Source organism: Phocoena phocoena, chromosome 7 (genome assembly GCF_963924675.1).
Source record: "Phocoena phocoena chromosome 7, mPhoPho1.1, whole genome shotgun sequence".
Lineage (NCBI taxonomy): Eukaryota > Metazoa > Chordata > Mammalia > Artiodactyla > Phocoenidae > Phocoena > Phocoena phocoena.
Window position 1 is genome coordinate 108,374,317 of NC_089225.1, and position 26,064 is coordinate 108,400,380.

General features: G+C 45.0%; 1 protein-coding gene across 1 annotated transcript in view; it reads left to right on the forward strand.

Annotated features, from left to right (window-relative positions):
• INPP5D (inositol polyphosphate-5-phosphatase D) overlaps window positions 1–26,064 on the forward strand; it is a 131,291-nt gene that overhangs the window by 12,203 nt on the left and 93,024 nt on the right. Inside the window, exon 2 of the mRNA XM_065880214.1 lies at window positions 9,466–9,529. Coding sequence (XP_065736286.1) covers window positions 9,466–9,529 — 64 coding nt within the window. The remainder of the gene's footprint in view (window positions 1–9,465; window positions 9,530–26,064) is intronic.

Consider the following 26,064-nt stretch of genomic DNA (forward strand, 5'->3'; position numbering starts at 1 on the left):
TTTTTATGGCTGAATAATATTCCATTGTATGTATGTGCTACATATTCTTTATCCATTCATCTGTTGATGGACACTTAGGTTGCCTCCATGTCCTGGCTATTGTAAATAGAGCTGCAATGAACATTGTGGTACATGTAAATGTAAATGTGGTGCAATTACGGTTTTCTCAGGGTATATGCCCAGTAGTGGGATTGCTGGGTCGTATGGTAGTTCTATTTTTAGTTTTTTAAGAAACCTCCATACTGTTCTCCATAGTGGCTGTATCAATTTACATTCCCACCAACAGTGCAAGAGGGTTCCCTTTTCTCCACACCCTCTCCAGCGTTTATTGTTTGTAGATTTTTGTGATGATGGCCATTCTGACCGGTGTGAGGTGATAACTCATTGTGGTTTTGATTTACATTTCGCTAATGATTAGTGATGTTGAACATCCTTTCACGTGTTGGTTGGCAATCTGTGTATCTTCTTTGGAGAAATGTCTGTTTAGGTCTTCTGCCCATTTTTGGATTGGGTTGTTTGCTTTTTCAGTATTGAGCTGCATGAGCTGCTTGTATATTTTGGAGATTAATCCTTTGTCAGTTGCTTCATTTGCAAATATTTTCTCCCATTCTGAGTGTTGTCTTTTAATCTTGTTTATGGTTTCCTTTGCTGTGCAAAAGCTTTGAAGTTTCGTTAGGTCCCATTTGTTTATTTTTGTTTTTATTTCCATTTCTCCAGGAGGTGGGTCAAAAAGGATCTTGCTGTGATTTATGTCATAGAGTGTTCTGCCTATGTTTTCCTCTAAGAGTTTTATAGTGTTTGGCCTTACGTTTAGGTCTTTAATCCATTTTGAGTTTATTTTTGAGTATGGTGTTAGGAAGTGTTCTAATTTCATTCTTTTATATGTAGCTGTCCAGTTTTCCCAGCACCACTTATTGAAGAGGCTGTCTTTTCTCCATTGTATATTCTTTCCTCCTTTATCAAAGATAAGGTGACCATATGTGCATGGGTTTATCTCTGGGCTTTCTATCCTGTTCCATTGATCTATATTTCTGTTTTTGTGCCAGTACCATACTGTCTTGATTACTGTAGCTTTGTAGTATAGTGGCTATTCGGGGTCTTTTGTGTTTCCATACAAATTGTGGAATTTTTTGTTCTAGTTCTGTGAAAAATGCCACTGGTTGTTTGATAGGGATTGCATTGAATCTGTAGATTGCTTTGGGTAGTATAGTCATTTTCACAATGTTGATTCTTCCAGTCCAAGAACACAGTATTTCTCTCCATCTGTTTGTATCATCTTTAATTTCTTTCATCAGTGTCTTATAGTTTTCTGCATACAGGTCTTTTGTCTCCTTAGGTAGGTTTATTCCTAGATATTTTATTCTTTTTGTTGCAATGGCAAATGGGAGTGTTTCCTTAATTTCTCTTTCAGATTTTTCGTCATTAGTGTATAGGAATGCAAGAGATTGTGTACACTAATTTTGTATCCTGCTACTCTACCAAATTCATTGATTAGCTCTAATAGTTTTCTGGTGGCATCTTTAGGATTCTCTATGTATAGCATCATGTCATCTGCAAACAGTGACAGTTTTACTTCTTCTTTTCTGATTTGGATTCCTTTTATTTCCTCTTCTTCTCTGATTGCTGTCACTAAAACTTCCAAAACTATGTTGAATAATAGTGGTGAGAGTGGGCAACCTTGTCTTGTTCCTGATCTTAGAGAAAATGGTTTCAGTTTTTCACCATTGGGAATGATGTTGGCTGTGGGTTTGTCATATATGGCCTTTATTATGTTGAGTTAGGTTCCCTCTGTGCCTACTTTCTTGAGAGCTTTTATCATAAATGGGTGTTGAATTTTGTCAAAAGCTTTTTCTGCATCTATTGAGATGATTATATGGTTTTTTATCCTTCAGTTTGTTAACATGGTGTATCACGTTGATTGCGTATATTGCAGAATCCTTCTATTCCTGGGATAAACCTCACTTGATCATGGTGTATGATCCTTTTAATGTGCTGTTGGATTCTGTTTGCTAGTATTTTTCTGAGGATTTTTACATCTATGTTCATCAGTGATATTGGCCTGTAGTTTTCTTTTTTTGTGACATCCTTGTCTGGTTTTGGTATCAGGATGATGGTGGCCTCATAGAATGAGTTTGGGAGTGTTCCTTCCTCCACAGTTTTTTGGAAGAGTTTGAGAAGAATGGGTGTTAGCTCTTCTCTAAATGTTTGATAGAATTCTCCTGTGGAGACATCTGGTCCTTTTGTTTGTTGGAAGATTTTTAATCACTGTTTCAATTTCATTACTTGTGATTGGTCTGTTCATATTTTCTACTTCTTCCTGGTTCAGTCTTGGAAGGTTATCCCTTTCTAAGAATTTGTCCGTTTCTTCCAGGTTGTCCATTTTATTGGCATAGTGTTGCTTGAAGTAATGTCTCATGATCCTTTGTATTTCTGCAGTGTCAGTTGTTACTTCTTTTTCATCTCTAATCCTGTTGATTTGAGTCTTCTCCCTTTTTTTCTTGATGAGCCTGGCTAAAGGTTTATCAATTTTGTTTATCTTCTTAAAGAACCAGCTTCTAGTTTTATTGGTCTTTGCTATTGTTTCCTTCATTTCTTTTATATTTATTTCTGATCTGATTTTTATGGTTTCTTTCCTTCTGCTACTTTGGGGTTTTTTTGTTCTTCTTTCTCTAATTGCTTTAGGTGTAAGGTTAGGTTGTTTATTTGAGATTTTTCTTGTTTCTTGAGGTAGGATTGTATTGCTATAAACTTGCCTCTTAGAACTGCTTTTGCTGCATCCCATAGGTTTTGTGTCATCGTGTTTTCATTGTCATTTGTTTCTAGGTATTTTTTGTTTTCCTCTTTGGTTTCTTCAGTGATCTCTTAATTATTTAGTAGCATATTGTTTAGCCTCCATGTGTTTGTATTTTTTACAGTTTTTTTTCTGTAACTGATATCTTGTCTCATAGCGTTGTGGTCGGAAAATATACTCGATATGACGTCAATTTTCTTAAATTTACCAAGGCTTGATTTGTGACCCAAGATATGATCTATCCTGGAGAATGTTCCATGCACACTTGAGAAGAAATTGTATTCTGTTGTTTTTGGATAGAATGTCCTATAAATATCAATTAAGTCCATCTTATTTAATGTGTTATTTAAAGCTTATGTTTCCTTATTTATTTTCATTTTGGATGATCTGTCCATGGGTGAAAGTGGTGTGTCAAAGTCCCCCACTATTACTGTGTTACTGTCGATTTCCTCTTTTATGGCTGTTAGTATTTGCCTTATGTATTGAGGTGCTCCTATGTTGGGTGCATAAATATTTACAATTGTTATATCTTCTTCTTGGATTGATCCCTTGATCATTATGTAGTGTCCTTCTTTGTCTCTTGTAATAGTCTTTATTTTAAAGTCTATTTTGTCTGATATGAGAATTGCTACTCCAGCTTTCTTTTGATTTCCATTTGCATGGAATATCTCTTTCCATCCCCTCACTTTCAGTCTGTATGTGTCCCTAGGTCTGAAGTGGGTCTCTCATAGACAGCATACATACGGCTTTTTTTCTGTATCCATTCAGCCAGTCTATGTCTTTTGGTGGGAGCATTTAATTCATTTACATTTAAGGTAATTATTGATTTGTGTGTTCCTATTACCATTTTCTAAATTGTTTTGGTTTGTTTTTGTAGGTTTTTTCCTTCTCTTGTTTTTCCTGTCTAGAGAAATTCCTTTAGCATTTGTTGTAAAGCTGGTTTGGTGGTGCTGAATTCTCTTAACTTTTGCTTATCTGCAAAGGTTTTAATTTCTCTGTTGAATCTGAATGAGATCCTTGCTGGGTAGAGTAATCTTGGTTGTAGGTTTTTCCCTTTCCTCACTTTAAATATGTCCTGCCACTCCCTTCTGGCTTGCAGAGTTTCTGCTGAGAGATCAGCTGTTAACCTTATGGGGATTCCCTTGTATGTTATTTGTTGCTTTTAATATTTTTTCTTTGTATTTAATTTTTCATAGTTTGATTAATATATATCTTGGCATGTTTCTCTTTGGGTTTATCCTGTATGGGACTCTCTGCGCTTCCTAGACTTGGGTGACTATTTCCTTTCTCAGGTTTGGGAAGTTTTCAACTATAATCTCTTCAAATAGTTTCTCAGTCCCTTTCTTTTTCTCTTCTTCTTCTGGGACCCCTATAATGCGAATGTTGGTGCGTTTAGTGTTGTCCCAGAGGTTCCTGAGACTCAGTTCTCAGTCCTCAATTCTTTTCATTCTTTTTTCTTTATTCTGCTCCCTGGAAGTTATTCCCACCATTTTATCTTCCAGGTCACTTATCCGTTCCTTGCCTCAGTTAGTCTGCTGTTGATTACTTCTAGAGTACTTTTAATTTCAGTTATTGTGTTGTTCATCACTGTTTGTTTTCTCTTTAGTTCTTCTGGATCATTTGAAAATACAAATGTTTCTTGTATTTTCTCCATTCTGTTTCCGAGATTTGGGATTATCTTTACTATCATTACTCTGAATTCTTTTTCGGGTAGGTTACCTATCTTGTCCTCATTTATTTGGTCTTGTAGGTTTTTACCTGTCTCCTTCGTCTGTAACATATTTTTTTGTTGTTTCTTTTTTTTTTTTCTGATGGGTGGGGCTGTATTCCTCTCTTTCTGGTTGTTTGGCCTGGGGCGTCCAGCACTGGAGTTTGCAGGCAGTTGGATAAAGCCGTGTCTTGGTGCTGAGATTAGGACCTCTGGGAAGCCTCCCTCTGATTAATATTCTCTGGGGTCTGAGGTTCTCTGTTAGTCCAGCGGTTCGGACTCGGAGTTCCCACCATAGGAGCTCAGGCCCGACCTCCGGCCTGGGAACCAAGATCCAAGCTGATTGGCACAGCAAAACAAAAAAACCCCAAAAACAAACAAACAAACAAAAGGATAAGTACAATATCAAAGAATAAAATTAGAAAGATAAAAAATATATTAGGAAAAATAAAAATATAATTGAAACAACTGGTCACTGGGGGTTCCTCCTGTCCCCTTAGGTGTCCATGGTCCCCCACCAGTGCCTGGTAGGTGCCCTAGCTGTGCGGAGACATGAATTACACATCCTCCTAGTCTGCCATCTTGACTCCCCAAGTGGCTTTTTTGAATGCAGAGTTTCCAACCCTTGTTCTCCCATCCCATCTTGTCCAGATGTTTGCAACACTCAAGCAAGAAAAAAAGAGAAAACACGTACAAACAATTAGAAATTAGAACTGAAATATAATGAGTTACAAAGGAGTTTAAAAAACAGTTATAGAACATGCTAAGCCGATCAGCAGAGTGAGACAGACACTAATGAGGCTCTCGAATTTCAGAGTTTGATTTTTCTCTCTCTCTCTCTCTCTTTCTCTCCCCATGGGGCTCACCATAGTAAAGGATGCTTCTGGGCATGCTTGTCAGTGGTTATTTGGCTAGGAAGAGCCACACAGAAGTAGTAGTTTTATCTGAGAGAATGAATAAAATGCCATGAAGTAGTTTCTTCCTATTTCCATTTGCTTATCCTTTTACATTTGAGCAAAGCTTCCCAAACCATGATTTGAAAGTGCCCTTCCCGGGGGAAGCATCTTCCTGCTTGGAACAGTGTAGGCACCTGTAGTCACCCAGCAGCTGTTGGGAGTCACATGGGAAATTTGCTGTAGGTACCACTGCATTTGAGAGTGGAGTAATCTCGTACGGACCAGGGACACGGGAGACTGGGATGGCCCAGGACCATCCCGACCTGGGTGTCCAGCGGGAACATTTCTAACACACTCGCCCTGAAATGTGACCCAATCACTAGAAGGAGTGGCAGCTGAGGACTGTTGTTAGCACCCTAAATTTTTACTAAATCACCATAAAGAGGTGGGAAAGGCCTGGATGGAACCCATTGCCCCCAATGAGCCCATTGTCTGGATTATGTTCCAGTGCAGTAGTTGTCAAAGATGATTTAGTTGTGGAATCTTCACTTTAAACATTTTACATGTAAGATTTTGTGGGTGCATGTGTGTGCATGTGTATGTGCTTATGTGTATATGTGATGTATCTGTATATGTGTATGCACATGTATGTACATGTATACGTTTATGCGTGTAGGACCAGGGTGAAGTGCAGCTGCTGGTGAGTGCAGGAGGCCAAGGGGTGCCCCCCTCCACCTCCCTGCAGAGTCCCCAACACCCCATGGCATGCTCTCCCAGGGGTTGTGTGTGGCAGGGGTGGTGGTGGCGGTGATACTCTATGCTTTCCCTTAAAGATCTACTGATTTGGCCCCAGGGATGACGTGTGGGCCCCATGCATTGGAGATGCTGAGATATTACTATCTAAGGGGAAACTATCCTCTTTTCCCATTGTGCTAGCTTTTGAATTCTCATCTGTTTGAGTAGTATGGAGCTGTTCCTTTGTTTCAGTGTTGCTAGGACATCTCTGAAAAAGCCATGAAGGCTTGTCTGCCACACTTGATTAACTGAAGGGTCTTCCTGTTCTGTACGCTGTCTCTGTGCCTTTCCTGGTGACTCTGTATTCTTTCTTTCTTTCTGTTTACAAGCTGATGTTTGGGGCCTGTTCAATCTCTTCCACAAAGAAGAACCTAGGGGTAAGATGGGAATAAAGACACAGACCTACTAGAGAATGGACTTGAGGATATGGGGAGGGGGAAGGGTAAGCTGTGACAAAGTGAGAGAGAGGCATGGACATATATACATTACCAAACGTAAGGTAGATAGCTAGTGAGAAGCAGCCGCATAGCACAGGGAGATCAGCTTGGTGCTTTGTGACCACCTAGAGGGGTGGGATAGGGAGGGTGGGAGGGAGGGAGACGCAAGAGGGAAGAGGTATGGGAATATATGTATATGTATAACTGATTCACTTTGTTATAAAGCAGAAACTAACACACCATTGTAAAACAATTATACCCCAATAAAGATGTTTAAAAAAAAATTAGCTGCCTTCACCCAAATAGGGCACCGTTCTCGCCCTGGCCTCATTTGCATATCTACAGGAGGAAGTGTCACGAGAACAAGCAGTGAAAGATAAGAGCAGAGCAGACTTCCAGCTGTCCTCCGTGTGTGCCTGGCAGGCTCTGCAAAGAGGGTTGAGGCTGCAGGGGATGGGGATGGGGGAGTTAGGCTGGGGTCTGTGATGGTTCCCTGCTTCCCGGGACATCTGCAGGAGGTGAGGTGGTACTAGACTACGGATTCATCCTGGCCATCTCTGAGATAAGCCCATTGTGGTGTCAGTTCAGGCTCTAAAGACAGGAAGGGGAGTGGAAAGACGGGAGTTAAAGGGATCAGAGGAAGAGAGGAAATTTTCCTATGAGAAATGAAGAGACATGTGGAAGTGAAATTACCCAAAACATTCTCCAAAACTTTCTTTCAACATTCATTGTTTTAAAAGGCTTTAAAAATTGTAAAATTAACTACTTAAAATTGTAAAACTTCTACACAGCTAAAAAGAAAATAAATCAATAAACACTGTTAAAAATAAATAACTTCAAAATATATTGTAGTATATTTCAAAGTCTTATGAATAAGTAAGCAAAAGATGATTTAAAAAATGTGAGACAAAGACACGAAAAGGAATTCACGGGAAAAGAAATACAAATAGTGAAACATTTAAGAACACGTCCACCTTTCTCATAAAGAAAGGCAAATTAAAGCAAGCCATCATTTTTCTTTCACCTCTCAGATTTGCAAAAGATTAAAATGTCTGATAACAGCCAGTTGGCAGGGTGTGGGGAAATAGACTCTTTCATATCCGGTTAGCAGGAGACACAATGTGAGAACTTCTTTGGAAGGCAATTGTTCATCTCTATCAAAATATAAGGTGCCTGCGTCCTTCAGCCCAGCTCTTCTCCTTCTAGTGATTTATCCACAATCTCTAAGAAATGTCAGCACATGTAGTGTTCAGTGTGTTTCAGGCATTCTTCTAAATGCTTAATCTACACAACAGGTAGATGTTGTGTTATCATTCTCCCCTTTTTACTGGTGGGGAAACTAAAACTCTGGATTCACCAGTGTACACAAGAGGTAGGAACAGAGATGTTCACTGCAGCATTATTTATAATAGTAAAAAGCTCCAAATAACTACCTGTCCATCATTGTAGTCTAAAATGAACAATGGCATGGCCACATGGTAGAACGTGACTTAGGCAGATTGCTAATTTTTTTGGTGAAAAACATCAAATTTCAGAACAACGTATATAGTATGATGTTATTTGCATTTAAAAGATATGCATATATAAGTCTGTGTGTATGTTTAAATATTTTGGAATGATTTACAAGAAGGAGTAGGAGCTCTAAGGAACTCACAGGAGCCGGGGAAGGAGACATTTATTTTTCATTTTATATCTTTCCATGTGGTCTTAAATTTTTTAAATTAGTGTATAATTTTAAAATCTAGTTAAACAATAACATAAATGTTTAGGACTGGGCACATAGGAGGGGTTAAATGAATGAAACTTTTGTACTGAATCATCTCCTTGATCACAGAAACAACATGAGCATCTGTGAGCTGGAGTGTGGCCCCTGCCTGGGGGTCCAGCAGGGATGGGCAAGTTTTCAAGGTCTGTGAGAATCCCAAGTGGGGGAAATGGGGGCAGGGAGGTTATGGTGGGTGAGAGAACAGACCAGCCATTTCAACTGAGAGTGTAAGACCCAAGTAGCGTTCTCCCAAACTCCTTATGCCTGTGGGCTCGTCAGCTGAGCCAGTGGACCTGGCAGCCGAGCCAGTGGACCTCCGTGGCCATCTGCTGGCACCAGGCTTCTGTAGGCTGGGTCCCCCACCTGGACCACCCACCAATGGGCCCCTTTCCCAAGGTGGTCAGACTTGACAACTCCCACTTCCTCTCAAAGCTTTTAGGAGAATAAAAAGTAGCTCTTCTTCCTTCTCACATTGGAGACCTCTGGACCAGAGGAAGGTTGAGCTTCTGGAAAGAAAAGAGAATCCGAAATTCCTTGCACTTCTGCGTTAGAAGCAACCCTAAGGCTCACCCACCTGCTGCTGGGAAAATCTGGGTCTCTGAAGGGATGGTGGCTGGCCTTTGGGAGAATGAACCCATGGGGCAAAGTCTCCAGGAGAGGCAGCCACAGGGGGTAGGGGAGCTCCGTCCAAAGCTGACTGAGCTTTGCCCTGCCAGTGCCGCCCCTCTGTGGCAGTGCCCACCACCCATTCGGCATGTTCCCGCCATGCTCAGCCCCACTGGAGTCTCATTTCTTCTTGAAACACCCCTTCTGGCTCCATTCATTTGGCCAACATGACAGCCCAGAGGTTTAGGAAGCCCTTTCAGATGGCGGACTCCTCTAAATCAGACCACACAGCTAGCTGTCAAGCGCCAACGTAAATCACGTCCCAAAGATCCCACCCGCCTTTTCCTGAGGCTCCTTCAGTGCTGGGGGGATGGGGAGTGGACAAGCAACCCTGACTTTGCCCAGGATTGCTTGATGTCCAGAAAAAGGAATGCATAGGTTCTAATTCAGCATTTGGTCTATTTCAGGTACCGGAATTGCGTTTATACTTACAGGATTCTGCCCAATGAAGATGATAAATTCACTGTTCAGGTAAGTCTTTTATAAACTTTGAAATCTGACCCTGACTGGAACGTATATTGGCAGAGAAGGAGTGAAAAAGAGGAAGAAGGGAAGAAAGCAGGTGCCCCAAGCCGCCTAGACATGGGGGCTTGTCTTTCTCCTAGAAGAACCTGGGTGGCGGCGTTGCTTAGCGGGTAGACTGTGACCCTGCAAAGGGACCTGCCCCGGGGCCATGATGGAGCAGACACAGCAGATGTTATCTGTGTTCATGGGTGTGAAGGGGAAATAACAGAAAGAAGGATACTCAGAGACCAAGGACAAGTGACTGTGGCTTGTTGCTTGTTTTCTTCAGCGCATTCAAATGCGTGACAGTAAGTGGGCCAGGAAGGAGAGAAGGGAGGGTACTTGTGGGAGAACAGATCGTAGTTTCTGAGGGGCTAGAAGACTGCCCTAAGGATTAGCATGAGATAATATCTTTCAATTTGTAGAGATCTGTTCCGTCAGAGGCTGATGCTCATGGCATCTGATTTCACCGTGTAAAGTCCAAACGTGCAAAACTTGCATTAAAGGTTAAAGAGCGAATTCCCTGGCAGCCCAGTGGTTAGGACTCGGTGCTTTCACTGCCGTGGCCCCGGGGTTCGATCCCTAGTCAGGGAACTAAGATCCTGCAAGCAGTGTAACGTGGCCAAAAAAGAAAGAAAAAAGGTTTAAAGAAAGCCATACTGGGTGCGCCAAGCCCGGGAAGACCACCTTCCATACAGTTTGCGTGACAAACACCACGGGTGTTGTGTGACCACAATGCATGACAACCGAGTGATGTGGAGGCCAGGGGAGCTATATGTAATCTGGCTGCACCAAGAGAGCAGGGGGTGGGCAGGAAAAAGGGGGTGATGCTCTCGGTGGCCACGGTGGGAGCAGAGGAGTCACACTCAGCTCTTGGGCCCTTCGTGAGAGGCACCCACAGGCAGAGTGCCCCACCCACGTGCCAAGCAGAGCAGCCAGGATAGAGAAGGGTTGGGACACCATGTCATGGAGAAGCAGCGACAGAGTCTGTGGGGTTTAGTTGAAAAGAAAGTAGAGGTGGAAGGGGCGAGGTGGCGTGTAATCACTGATTCCGGAGGTGAAGGGAACAATGCATTTTGTGCAGAACTCGGATGCAGCGGTACAGACGGAGCTGGAATCAAGGGCAGGACAACAGGCAGGTCCCTGGGGCACAAGTCACTGGAAATATGTCAAGAGGGAGTTGTGTTGAGTGGAAAGTTTCTGGGAGACTATTTATGGGGATCAAAGAAATCATTTCAGTGAGCCACTTGGGACAGAGACAGAGACCTCGGGGCCATGCGTGAGCCAACCCAGGTGATCACGACGCTGCCTTCTCGGAAGCTGGGGCTGTGCTGCAGGGCTTCCCTGGGGATGCAAGTTTGTGTTCAAGCAGAATTGCTTCATGTCCTAGAGGTCAGGCTGAGCGCTGCTTCTGGCTTCTTCGTCCTTCCTGTACATACGTGCCTCTGCACTGGTATCTAAAGAACATCCATTTGAATGTTTCTGGATAGTCTAGGATGCCCCCATGTCTCAGCCTCGGCACCAGGGACAAATGTTGGTACCTTAATATTGGACGGTTCTTTCAAGACTTGGCAACCACTCATCAGTGGGATGGCTGCCTCTCCTATGGGCTCCTCACCCGTCAGGGATGAGGCCGCCTGAAGGGAGGCCTGCCTGGGGCAGGCAGTGGGGCTCAATGGCCTCGAATTTTTTCCAAGTCTAGGACTGCATGAACTTTCCCACAAAGGTTGGCGTCCTTGATAGGTGGTTTGCTGAAAGGAGTCTAAACTCTCTTAAGTTAAAAGTTAGTTGGTGCTTTTGATCTTTTTTCCCCTTGTGGTTTTCTTCTATTCCTTCAAAGGGAAGAAGAATTTAAGTATGACTAGGCCTTAAGCTGGAAAAGACATGCCTTTGTGACTTCTATAGAGTTTGTACGCACGGCTTGTCTACGTCTAGACTGCATCTAGGTCTGTTCCCTCTGGCCTTTACCTCTTGCTGCTGTGACATTGCATGTTCCTGGGAATGGCTGCCAGTCCTGCAGCAGCTGGGGCCTCATCAGGCTTTGGGGGTTGAAAAGAACAGAGACTTGCTTTGGCTGACTTATGCAAGGGGTGGGGGGCGGCCCTGGTGGAGATGCTCGGTGCAAAGAGGGAGAAGGCTGGGGCCTGGGACCAGAAGGGCTGGGGCCCTGCAACCCAGGTGCTACCTGCCACGACTCAGCCCTTCTCAGTGGGTCTGCCCTTCCCCACCAACAGGCTCACTCCTGAGTTGCCAGTCCCGAGGGGGAATACGGTTGGCTCGGCCCCATCAACAACTTGTCTGCAGGGGCCCTTTCAGGTCTGTGTATGAATCAGCTGCCTTGGAGCAGGGGCCCGCCCACGGCTCGTAGAAGGGGGTAGAGTCGTGGGGACAGAGCATGGTTACCTGAGGCCCACGCTCAGCCAGGGTGGTGGGCAGGCAGGTGTCACAGAAGAGCTGGCACCCTGCTAGACGGGTCTGCCCCCGACCCCGGCACTGGGCCCGGGACCTCCTTGGTGGCCAATGCCAGGTAACCGGGGGACAGGGAGCTGGGGGACCTAGGCAATTTTCACTCCTAAGGATACGCCTTCCTATAAAAATACAACACCTCGCGAGATGATCAGAGTAGCTGTGCACCAGCAAGCAGGTTAACGCACGCGCACTGCTAGGCCGAGTCTCCGGGTTGTCGAGCTCCAGCAGTTACCGTTCGGGGTTTATTTTAAATCCAGTTCCTCTTTTCATGTTGAGGCAAAACCTCATACTCTTTTCTGAGCCTAGCCACAGTTTCTAAATAACTCACTCCTTACACCTGAATCTGTTTGGTGCTACCAGAATAGGAGGCTCCCCGAATAAGAATCTGGCCTGAAACGTTGCCAAGTGAAGCAGCAAAAGCTTTCATCTTATTCTAATTACCTTGTAGCTCTTCTCACTGGGGCCTCTGGCTTTTTGACAAAACCAAAGAGCCACTCAGGCTTCGTTCCTTGCAGAGCGACCTCGTGAAGTCGGCCGCGGGTTGTGGCCCGTGACAGTCCATGAGGCTCAGGAAGGGGAGCGATCCTGACGCCTGGTTACTTCGTTCTCACTCCACCTTTCTCTGACTTACAAAAAATCAGAGATGGGAGGGAAGTGTGTAAGCTGTAACTTCATTCAACCCCCGTGCTTTAAGCACGGACGTGGCTGAGCCCTGCAGAAGCAAGGCCTCGGGCCCCGTCTCCAGACCTGCCCAGCTAAGCCGTCTTTCTTGGACCCCAGAAAGTGTGTCCAAACCCAGCTAGGTGTTGAATCCCTTAGAGAAGGACAGACTCTGCCCCAGTAGGACAGGGAGACAGGGAGAGGTAGCCTCTCAAAAGGAGAGCCCTCTTTTCCTGCCACCGTTGTAAATATTGATAACATTTGATCACACGTAACATTTGGCCTTTGGGCTAAATCAGTGAGGCACCTGGAACTCAAGCAGACCACCCTGTTCCCAGCTGGTTCAAGTCAAGATTGTGCCAGCCATGCGGCCTTGGGTGAGAGTGTGACCCTACTGGAAAGTGGGAATCACACACATGCCTCCCAGGGTGCGTGTAAAATACCCAGCCCCGGGGAGTGGCCGGCGTCAGGGAGCTGCATGGCCGTTACCGTCTTTATTTGCTGTGAGAGGGAACAGACCTCCAACGGGACGATGGCATCTGTGAACCAGCATAAGTCAGTTCTACCTCGTGCTCCACTGAGGGAGGAGGGAAGAATGACGGGAAATGGGATGGAAAGAGAAGGAGAAAGACAATGAAGAGAACAGGAAAGAAGGAAGGACCGAATGAAAGAGGGAAAAGGAGAGAAGGAAAGAGAAAGCTAAGAGGGAGGAAGAAAAAGTGAAGGAAGAACGAGGGAGGGGTAGAGGTGAGTGGGGTGGGCAGTTCTGACAGAAGGAAAGGTGGAAACAGGCGTGGGGCACAGAGGCAGCAGAGAAGGGGAGGGGAAGGGACACAGGCGGTGTTCTAGAAGGTTCTAGGCAGTGACTAGGGGTGGCAGGAAGGGGGCAGGTTTCGTGGCAATCAGGCTCCCTCAGCTCTGCTTCTTGGGCTGTGGATTTCCACAGTTTTCTCAGCAGCCCGTGGATTTGTTAAGTAGCTGTTCAACAGCCACCCTTGACCCTGAGAATCTTCCAGACTGGAGGCTGAGCTGCCAGTGCTGGGGGTGGGCAGGGCTCTGAGCGCCACCCTGTGAGGCCAGAGGAAGGCGGGTACGCCCAGCCCCTCAGCCTTGAGTTTCCCGCACCGAGAGTGTGGGTTTCTCATAAGGCCCAGACTCCCTCCCCGCCGTGGACAGGGAAGTGGCGCTCCCTGGAATGAGCTGTGAGGCTCCCGCTGCCTTTTGCAATGACCCTCCTCCCTGGGACATCAAGGCCCAAGTTCAAGGCGGGACGTGCAGTCCTGATGGGCCAGCTTGAGCAGAACTGAGGGGAGGGCCGAGGGCTGTCACGTAAACGGCCCGACGCCACAGTCCAAGTGGATGGGGCCCTTCGGCTCCATTCCTACGACCCTTCAACTCTTGCTGTTTTTCTCACATCCTTCCTACCAGGAAGAATAAAGCAGAAAATAAAAACTGCCCCTGGCCCCCCATCACAGCGATACATTCACTACAAACTCCCTGTCTTTTCTCAGCGTTGAGATTCTACGCAGGATATTGACTGTTGAAATCAAGACCGGAACACGCACAGGTTTTAAGGCAAGTTTAGGTGAAGAGGGAATTGGAAACCATGAGCCTGATAGACTCTCGGTCTCCTTTCCCCATTTAGAAGAAAACCCCGGCGCTTTGAGCTGTTCGGGTGAGAGACTCATGACTCAGTTCCTGCTCCCCGATGGTGGCTGTCACGTTGCTCTGGGCAGTGTGGCTTTTGGAGAGAGAAAACAAAACAACTTTCTAAAAGCCGTTCCGTCACAAGTGTCCAGGAGGGTTGACGGTTGAGCCGTTGTTATTAACCTCGGGAAGAGGGTGGCAGCTGCTATTGTTCTGAGTGGCCACCAAGTGAAGTAAAGATTCCGTCTGAGCTGCCGGGCGAAGGATGTGGCTCGAGAACACACTTCCTGACATTGCACAAGAGGGAGCAGAAGAGGCACAGGCGACAGAAGCCATACACGGCTGGGGCCACGTCGCAGGACTCTGCGGCAGGGGGCCCGGCAGGCTCCACAGAGGCCAAGCAGTCCCTTTAGGCCATCGCTGCCACATTCTAGAAGCGTGCATTTTAATGTAATTTCATCTCAGTTCATTTTAGTTTAACCTGCTGTAGAACAAGGACAGGTCTGTTTTCCAAGCTTCTGAATATCTCAAAACATTTTCCAGTTGCCTTCAGATTGAAAAGGAAATTTGATGGAGATGAAATTCTTGGGGACCGAATTTCCCCTCAAAATTCTATAGAGGTGGTGTTCTACTGCCTTCAGAAATTTATGAGTTACAAATAGCCCCAGATACAAAATCCAAGGTCAAGCTGGTACCAGTCCCATTATAGGGAACCAGGCTTTTTCCTTTTTTTGTGTGGGGATTCTTTACCACCCTTGTCATTTTTCTTTCATCAGTAGTTCTGGGAATGTGTTCAGCCTTTTCGCTTTGCAAACCTGGGTCTTTCTTTGGCTCAGAAGACTTTTCTTCTGTTTGGTCTTTGAGTAAGTTTTGTGGGGTTTTTTGTTTTGTTTTGTTTTAATTTATTTATTTGGCTGTGCCGGGTCTTAGCTGTGGCATGCGAGATATTTAGTTGTGGTATGTGGGACGTAGTTCCCTGACCAGGGATTGAACCCGGGCCCCCTGCATTGGGAGCGCAGAGTCTTAACCACTGGACCACCAGGGAAGTCCCTTGAGTAAGTCTTTATTCCAGCTCTTCTGGTTTCTATTTGCCCTCTCTACCTCCAAATGACTGTCTTTACTCTTCCCCACTCCCCGCTGGCCATGTTGTCCCTGCTTCTCATGCTCCAAGCCTTCTAGTCCACCTTGCCACAGGACATGGGACCATTTCCTCTTTGTTGCCCGAAGCAGAGCCCACATGGGGACCAACACTAGCTGTGGTTGGTGGGTTTAGGTACAGGGATAATGTAATATAACGTAATTGATAGGAGTAGGATGCACTAGTAACCAATGAGATGTGAAGGGAAGTGTTCCACGGGGCTTCTGGTAAAGGTTTCTTTTGTCTTAGAAGGAGACCCAAGGATGAAATGGTCCCTTTTCTACCTTTGGAAGCTGTCGTAGGATGGGATAGCTGGGGCTGCTGCTGCCATCTTGCAACCAGGAGGGGAAGTAGCTGGAAAGTGAGGCCAGTATGCAGAGGACAGAGCAGGAAGATGAAATGAACCTGGGTCCTCAATGATGCCATTGAATTAGCCAAGCAGAATTAACCAGCCTGGTCATTGCCTGGCCTCTAGACTTCCTGTTTGTGAGATAATTAATTCCTTTTTGTTCAAGTAGTTGAATTGGGGTTCTCTGTTACCTGCAGCAAAAAGTACCTTAATATGCAAACGTTTGGCCTATCCTAGGGGAATTTCAAAAGAGAAAAAGAAAATTTTTAACTGAATGTCAAGTTTCACTGCACCAGAAGCTCATAATCCACGGTCTGACACTCATATCCCCGACTCTCCCCTCTCTTCAGCTGTGGCCTGCGCCGTGTTGCCAGGACCACTCCAATCCCGCTCAGACACTTGCAATGACTTGTCTCCATGCCCCACATCCTAGGGGTCGATATCCCTTTCTCCAGCTCTAACCAGAAAAAGCATAAAAACCAATCAATATTTTAGCAACTACTTGCTTCTTGCAGAATGGTTTAGCGTCTTCTCTCAACTTTGCTCTCAAGATCAGGTTCTGGGTCTAACCTTAGTACATTAAGAGGCTACTTAAAGCTACCCAACAGAAGAGAGTCTTTCCTCTAAGAAAATAATCCCAGAAATAAAGACGCAGACGTAGAGAATGGACTTGAGGACACGGGGAGGGGGAAGGGTAAGCTGGGACGAAGTGAGAGAGAGGCATGGACTTATATATACTACCAAATGTAAAATAGATAGCTAGTGGGAAGCAGCTGCATAGCACAGGGAGGTGCTTTGTGACCACCTAGAGGGGTGGGATAGGGAGGGTGGGAGGGAGATGCAAGAGGGAGGAGATGTGGGGATATATGTATATGTATAGCTGATTCACTTTGTTATACAGCAGAAACTAACACACCATTGTAAAGCAATTATACTCCAATAAAGATGTTTAAAAAAAGAAAAGAGAAGAAAAGAATCCCTAATTACTCCATAAAAATATCTACCTGCCGCCCACCTACAGCTCCTGAACCCCTTACCTTCCTTTATCTTCTTCATGACACTTGTAAGTACCTGACTTTATATACTTATTAATTGATTTTTGTACTGCCAGTCTTAGAACTGTTCCTGGCATATAGTGGGCACTCAGTAGATATTTACTGAATGAATTAATTCTGCTGACACCCTTAAGAATGTAGGACGGGGCTCCCCTGGTGGCGCAGTGGTTGAGAGTCCACCTGCCGGTGCAGGGGACGCGGGTTCGTGCCCCGGTCCGGGAAGATCCCACATGCCGCGGAGCGGCTGGGCCCGTGAGCCATGGCCGCTGAGCCTGCGTGTCTGGAGCCTGTGCTCCGCAACGGGAGAGGCCACAAAAGTGAGAGGCCCGCGTACCGCAAAAAAAAAAAGAATGTAGAACGACTATGTGTTTCACTTAAAATTAGGACTTGATTTGCCCTTGCTGCTGTTGTCATTCTTAACTGGGTCCACACTATCCACCATATCTACTGACTTGGCACTCGTTTTTCATTCCTTGTCAATTGCCTCTGCATCCTGGACAGGTTCTCTGTTCCACAGTCTTCGTTTTGCTGTCACTCCCTCCAATGTGGATTTTAATGTCACCACGGAGTTTTCTGTGTTGGAGCCAGCCTGCATTATTGGCTGAGCTCCCTCTTTAACTGGTGCTGTTGTCTGTTCATCTTTCCCATTTTCTTCTTGTGGATTTTCACTTCTGGGTCAGAAAGGCCTTGCCTTTTCACATCCATGTGATGATGTCAGATGCTTCCCAGGATGTTTTACTAGTTCCTGTAGCAGAGGATTGAGAGAAGCCTTCCTCTGGGTCTTATTCTCTCCAGCCCCCATTTCCTCATCTGAAATATGGGGATAATGACATTACTCACGTAGGGAGATTTCCAGGACCAGAGATGGTTTATGTGAAGCACGCAGTGCCAGACACGTGTGTAACCCAATGAGTGATGGTTTTACGATAACTAGGAAGTGGGGAGAGAGGCACGGAGGCCAGTCAGCTAAGCAGCACCCAGGCAGAACTATGCAGAAGCCCAGGCCTGCGGACTGAGGACGCCAGGCTCAGGGGAGGGAGAAAGCGCTGACACTTGGGGACACAAAAGATTCAGGAGTCCTGAGACTGGTACATGATAGTGCAGGAGGACTTGGAAAGAAGAATAAGTGGCCAGGAATCCTGACTGGCCCCAGATCACGGCCCAGGAGTGGGGAGGGGATGGAGGTGCCGAGCTCAGGCCCCTCTGTCCTCTTTGTATGAGGACCCACTTGAGTCCTATGTCTGCTCTTTGGGCCAGTTGAAGAACTGGGGAAGACAGATGCAGGCGCTCAGGGCAGGCGCTGGTCCCTGGGGTCCCTCTGGGCAGCAGTGAGAGAGAACTTGAGGACACCAGCGGGGCCAGGGAAGGTCCTATAACCGACCCTCCCCGGGGCTTACCTTATCTCTTTTCACCATTGTCCCCATTTGTTGAGCCCTTCTTAGGAGCCAGGCTCTTAATATACATTCTTTAATCCTGGGAGGGAGGTATTCTTAACAGTACTCCCATTTTAAACACAAGGAAACTAAGGCTCAGGTGGGATAACACTGTTTGCTCAGCTCATACAACTGGTCAGTGACAGAATAGGGATATCACCTGACCCGCCACGCTGTGGCTTAAGGGCAAGGCCACCACCCCCCCTTCCTTGGCTTGGCTGTTAGTCATGGAGGAGTCCAATGGGGCCTCCTGGCTGGAGGGTGAGTGCCAGATTAAATCTGACGCTGCCGCCATGTTCGGCTACTGGCCTTTGCTTTCCCAACCACTGAAGGTTGGACCCAGCCTTGGAACCAGCTGTGAGCTGTGTAGCATTTGAGCCATTAACCTTCTTGAATGAGGCTCAAGATGACCCTCCTGTTAAGTTCAGTCCGGGCAGTGTTACAGCGGTACCTCCTGTCCATGTTCCAGAATGACTTAGCTGAGATGCCCCACATCCATTTACTCATCCTCACTCATTCAGCTCATGTTAGTTGGGCACAGTCCCTGCCCTCACGAGTCATTCAGTTTAGAGACCGATGGCAAGCAGTTAGCAAGATGATCCCCTGAACCCCAGGTCTAGAGCTTGAAGTAGAGGTGTTTTAGGAATCTTCTACAGCAAAAAGAGTTCCCCTTCAATAGGAGGAAATGAATGTCCCAGCCCACGCTCCAAAAAATCATCACCCTCTGTTCTATGCTCCCAATCACTTCCCCTCTTCCTACTACCAAGCCCTTGCCACGTGGGGTGGTGCTCAGCCCTGGCTGTCTACCCCTGTGAACTGTGGGTACCTGGGGAACAAGGTGAGGGTCTCATTTGCCTCTGTGTCTGCCCTAGAGCCCAGCCCAGGGCAGCCTTCATGACCACTCATTAACTGAAAGGCCCAACTGGACTTGGCTTGAAAGTGGTGCTCCAGTTTACCTCTCAGTACTCAAGAGATTTGATTGGGTCCACCTAAATAATTCAAGATGATCCTCCTATCTCAAGGTCAGTACATTAGCAACCTTAATTCCCTGTGCATCTTAATTCCCCCACGCCCCATAACAAAACACCTTCACAGGTTCCAGGGATGGGGAAGTGGGTGTCCTTGAGGGGCTACTGTTCTGGCCACCATGGCGACTGTCTTTGTGATTTATTGGCCTACTCATTTGTCATCTGTCTCCACCATGAGGATGGAAGACCCAGGGGAGCTAAGACTTCATCTGTCTTGCTCACCCCTGTGTCTGCAGCTCCTAGGAGAGCAGCTGGTACAGAGTAGGTGCTCGATTAGTATTTGCTAAACTTTTGAATGAGGTGTAAATTTATAGTATGAGCAGGGAGGAATGGCTTTCATTTCTTCACCTGTAAAAGGAGGGGAGTGGACTAGAGACCTCCAAATGCCTGCATGCTCTAGAATTCTATGATTCCTTCTATAGCAGTGACATCAACGGAGAGGAGAGGGGAGTGATGGGGGGCAGCCGTTTCATAATCTGCTCTGCGGCAGGGGTGCAGTGGGTGCAGCAGGACGGGTCTGGGGTGAGGTAAAGGCAGCAGGGGAGCTTGGGTGGGGGGGCTGCAGGTTCATCAGGAGATGCTCCAGCTTCACCTGCCCCGAGGCTGCTCTTCTGCAAGCTGACTCCCAGGCTAAGGACACAGAGCTTGTCTGCCAGCTGTCATTTCTGTCTCTCTCAGAGCACCTTGAGAGTTTCGCAAAAAGAAAAGAAAAGCAAGCTGGAAAGAAAAGCATCTCAGGGATATGTAATTAAGGCTAAAAATATCCCTCCTAAGCTCCCAGCAATGAGAATGTTCCTGTTCCCAGGACCACTGGGACCATGAAGCCTGTTGAAAGATAATGACTAGTCCAGGTTTTTGGTATCGATGAGCTTGTACAAGTATAAATACTTGCTCTATCCAAGCAGTGCCAAGAGATGTGTGGTTCACTTCTTTCAGGGGAGGAGTTTAAACCAGGCAGCCTCTTTAAACCTAAAAAGGTCCCCTTTCAAGCTAAGCAGGACCTTTGCTGGGGGTGAGAGAAAAGGGGAAATGGAAACAGTGAACAAGAAGAGCTTCCTTCATTGCATGTGTCAGAGGGAAATGGCTATTTTAAAGGCAAATTTTGCATACTGGAGGTGGAGGAGAACTTAGAAACTCTTCTTCCTTCCCCACACCCCCTCCTCAATCTTGAGGTGGACTGAGTGAAATCACGGAGCCCCAGGCCTGTGACAGTCTCTGGCCCCCAGGTGACCAGGGCCACCTCCCCCAGCACTCCCCATCCCCACACCACGCTCAGCTGTCTGCACCCTTCAGCCCCACGCTTTGCACCTAAAAGGGTTTATTCCTGCTGGCATGGGTGAACAAATTTGAACCCCATGATGAAAATGGTTACACAGGAAGAAGCAAAAAGATAAATCAAGTAGCGTGTCCTGAGAGAAATGGAGAAATAAGCACAGTTCCAACCTGAGTGCAGCACGAGGTCCTGTGGTTTACACGGCCCGGCTTGGACCACAAAATTACTCTCTGAGTTAAGTCTTCTTTTTTCTGTATTAAGAAGGAAGGATTCCTGCAGATAAGTATTTGTTGTCTCTGCTTTTTCTTTTAGGAAAGTAGCAAGTAAGGGTGAGGAGGTTCAAATTGAAAATATAAAACAGAAATAAAATCCCCTGACCTTGAAACATGCCTTGCTTCTTGGGAAGCTGTCACTGTATTATGTGTTTCTCTAAAATTTAACTTTCGAAACTGTAATATATTTGGTATCTTAAAAATAGTCTTAAGGGGCTTCCCTGGTGGCACAGTGGTTGAGAGTCCGCCTGCCGATGCAGGGGACGCGGGTTCGTGCCCCGGTCCGGGAAGATCCCACATGCCGCGGAGCGGCTGGGCCTGTGAGCCATGGGCCCTGGGCCTGCGCGTCCGGAGCCTCTGCTCGGCAACGGGAGAGGCCACAACAGTGAGAGGCCCACGTACCGCAAAAAAAAAAAAAAAAAATAGCCTTAAGGACCTTATCTTAAGCACTTTGAGTACTCGCTCAGGCTATCTTTAAATGTCAACAGTCCTACAGTATGGGGGGGGGGGAGAAAAGATTTGCAAAACTTTGGCAATAACAGTATCATGCCTGGTCAGCTAGAGTGAACGGCGCACAATGTTAAGTGTGCTGTGATTCCCTTTAAAAGTGAAGGTAGTCAAAAGGTACAAACTTCCAGTTACAAGACAAAATAAGTCCTGAGGATGTAATGTACAGCCTGGCAACTATGGTTAATAACACTGTATTGTATATTTGAAAGTCGCTAAGCGAGTAGTTCTTAAAAGTTCTCACGATAAGAAAAAAAACTGTAATATGTGCAGTGATAGATGTTAACCAGATGTATCGTGGTAATCATTTTGCAATATGTACATCAAATCGTGTACACCAGAAGCTAATATAATGTTGTATGTCAATTATATCTCTTTTCTTTTTAATGTAAAGAAAAGTTATTGGGAATCTTGCCTAAGAACAGATAGTGATAATAGTAATTAATAATAATAGCATCGTTGCTTGGAGTCCTTATGCATCCAGAATTCCTTCCTACTGCCAGTCTCGTGGCGGCTTCAGGCCATACATCCTTTGGCTGATGAGTGTGTTCTCACTACTGCCTCCTGGTGCCCCTCTCCTGCCTCCGACCCTCGTAGCCCTGTGCCGTTCCCAGGGGTCTGAGAAAGAGACATTGTTCCCCCACCTGGTAGAGCCCAGGAGATTCTCTAGAGCTGGGCAATGCAGCCGCCACTGGCCGCATGTGGCAGTCGTGCACATGAAATGTGGTTAGTCCAGATTCAGATGGGCAAAGTGTAAAATACACCCCAGATTTCAAAGGCCTTTTTTTAAAAAAAGAAAAAAAATGTAATGTATCTCATAACTTGTTACTTATTGCCCATTGAAATCCTAATATTTGGGATGTATTGGGTTAAATAAAACCTAAGCATCAAATTAGTTTCACCTGATTATTTTGAAAATTCTTTTTAATGTGGCTACTAGAAAATTTGAAATCACATGTAAGGCTCACGTTTTATTTCTATTGGATAGCATTGCTCTAGAGCCTTGCTACTCGAAGTGTGGTCCACGGACCAACATCTGCATCATCCTAGAGCATGTTAGAAACGCAGGGAATCAGGCTCAGGCCTACTGGTTCAGAATCAGCATTTAAACAAGATCCTCAAGTGATTCGTGTAGATAGATGTTAAATTCTGAATACCTTGCGGAGGTGGGGGAAATGGCAGTAAGAGTCACGCGGATGGGCAGGAATGCACCTCAGGGCTAACGCCCTGGAGGGCAAATGGTCAATATCCAAGAACATCTGTGGCACCTGGTCCCCATGAGGAATGACACCCTCCCCCCAGGAATGTGTCCAACAGGTCACATGGACAAAGATACATGTACAAGGACATTCACTGCAGCCTCACTTCAAAATGGGGACCAGGAAGAATCAGCAAGCCAGGTAAATGTGGTGAATTGGGAATGGTTAGCTGTGTGTAATAGGTTGGAAATATCTCCAAAATTTAAAAGAAGAAGGTGCCGAATGATATTAATGTATGAGAGTTTGGGGTTTTGTTTGCCGAGGGTTAGAATATATACACAGTATTACACACACATCAGAGTTGACAGGAAAGATATCTGAGAAGATATCTTAACAGTGTGGCAAGACTAGGAGTTACCGTTGTGGGTTACCAACGGCAGGAGGGCTTCTACTTTTCAATTTATACCTTTAGTACTGTTTTAATTCTTTTTAATCATGGCCAAGATATAACTTTTATAATAATACCTTATAAAAATTTTCACTTCTTGTCTTTATTTAAAATTTTTCTATTACAAGAAACAGGATTACCTCAGAAAATCTGGGGGTAGTGTTGCTGTCACGTGGGGTCCCAAATGGGAGTACCAGCAGAGAAAATTGGGGGGAAAAAGTTTGAGATCAGACTGATACAAAGGGCTTGAGCGCTGGGCTGGGAGTTTGGAGTCTGTTCTGTAGATGGCAGGGTGCCCTGGGAGGGTGGTGGTTGGTTGTTTTTGTTGTTTTTTGTACAAATTGAGGTGAAATTCACATAACTCAAAATTAACTATTTTAACGTGAACAATTCTGTGGTGCTCAGTACATTCGCAATGTTTTGCAAAAGAAAAATTTTTTTAATTACCTTTTATTCCCTACACCCCTCTGGGAAAAGCATATGTGTGTTGAATTTAAACCACCCAAGGCAAAAACTGGGTGGTGGGGTAATTTTTTGGTTTTTTGAAAAATTTGTTGTCATTATTATGTAAAGCTCTACTAGTGGTGGCCATGCTGTGTGAACAGGGACAAAGCCCCCAAGGCAGGGCCCCCAAAGCCCCCTGCTTGTTCTCAGGTGGAAACTCTTCCGGGTCACCAGGTCAGGGGCAGGTGGAGAGACCCCAGCGTCAAGACCCTTGTCCGGGGATGGCAGGTCTGCTTACAACAGATGCTACTGTTTTCTTTCTTATTCTTTTTCCTTTTTTTTTTTTTCTTTTTGCTTTCTTTTTCAACCCAAGGGAAACATGAATATATTTTTTAAAAGCATTCAAACAAAACAGAAGCACAGAGAGTAGAAAGTGAAAGTCTGCCCTCACCATCTCCCCACCCGCCTCTCTTCTCTGCAAGGGGAACAACTGCCAGATGTGGCATTTGCCATTTTGGGTGCATTTACATAGAAACGTGAGCCTGTACAAATATACAGGGTTTTGTTTTTTTTTTTTAATAAATGGGATCATGTTTTCATATTGTTCTGCAGTTCGCTTTCTTCCCTTAGCAATGTATCTTTGAGATCTAGCCAAGTTAGTTAATATACATTTGAGTTAGTGCTTTTCAAACGCCATGCAATATAGTTCATCCTCCTACTCTTAGACAATGTCCTTTTTTTTTTGGTTATTACTACAAAAAACAATATTGCAATAAGCAGTAGGTTGGTCTGTGCTGTGCACATGTACAAGCTCTCTTCAGGATGAGATATTACTAGGTTGAGGGATTGCATGCTTTTATTGTATTGATAGATACAGCCAAAGCACCTTGCAAAAGCCTCTTCCTATGAGCCATCTCCCACCTGATGCCACTTTGCACCCAGCGTGTCCCCACGTCTTCTCAATACTGGACATTACCAGTGTCTGTTATTTTCGTCAAACGGTGGATACAATACGCAACCTCAATATTTTATTTTGCATTTTCTTCTTTAGAAATGAGGATAAGAATATTTTCACATAGGCATTGGCTATTTGTATTTCTTTTCCTGTGAACTGGCTATATATATTCTTTGTCAGTTTTTTCCCTTTTAAAAATCTTTCTGATTATAAAAAGCTCTTCATATGCTTTGTATATTAATTTTGTGTTAGTTCTAATGTAAATATTTTCTCCCAGCCTGTCATTTTTTTTAAGCTTTGTTTATGGTTCATTTGTCGTGTGGAAGTTTACAACTTTTTGTAGTCACATGTTTTCATTTATGGATTCTGGGTTTTGTGAATCACTTATCTCAATATTACTTATCCAGGGAAAATATTATTTTCTCCTAACATGTTTATAATAAGCTTTTATGTTTAGCTCTTTATTTTTGCATTTGGTACAAAATAGAGAATATAACCCCATCCTCTGAATGGATAGCCACACCATATATTAAACAATCCATCCTTTTTCCATTGATTCACAATGCCATCTTATCACATGCTAAATTCATGTAGTCCTAATGTAGGGAATCTTCCTTCTGTTCCTCTGACTGGAGGAATCTATTCTTGCTGCTGTTCCATAATGTTTTTGTTGTTGTGGCTTTATTGTGTGTATCCAGTAGACTGAGTTCTATTTATTGTTCCTCTCTTTATTCTTTGATGGTTTCCATGCATTTTCTTTTCCAGGTGAGTTTTACAATCAGCTTGTTAAGTGCCCTAAAAAAATCCAGTTGCAATTTTTATATAACTACATTGAATTCATAGATTAATTATCCTTATACAATCCTTACACAATCGTGTCCTTATACAATTATGTCCTATCAGAGAACATGGCATATCTCTCCATTTATTCAGGTTTTCTTTTTTATCTCTCATGTGCTGTCTTTTATATTTTCTCCATATAGTTCTTATATCTTCATTGTTACTGGGTATGATGTAGTTTTAGTTACCTTGGCAAACAGAACCTGTTTTTTCCGTGACATTTTCTGACTGGGTTTTGTTGGTGTCTATAGGGTGATCTTACCTATCTTTCTGAATTATGAGTTTTAATCATTTTTTGAACATATTCTTTTGGCTTCTCTAGGTACGTGATCTTGTTGTCCGCAGATAATGATAAACTTGTCCCTTCTTTTCAATACAAGTAATCTGAGGGGAAGGAAGTTGCTTTGGCTTGTTTCATGCTGGCTGGGGCCCGCAGTGATGGAGATTAGTGGCAATAGCAGTCACTGTTGTCTTGCTCCCGATTTCTGAGGATGTTTCTGCTCTGGAAGGAGGATGCATAACAAAAACAAGGAAATAGAAATTTTAATTAAAGGGGAAAAAAGGAGAAAAATGGCAGTGCCAAGAGGAAGGCACCAACCAAACGATGCCCAAACTGGAATGGCAGAGTGGATGGGACGCTGATAAGTATAGCCAGGTTGTCAGTGCCCAGCAGGGCCTTCTCTCTGACCCAGCCCCTTGCTCCAGATCACTGAGCTCTGCTTTGACCTGATTCTGTCTGTCACCCAGCATATTTGAAATGCCTCCTAGCTTGGTGATAGCCACAC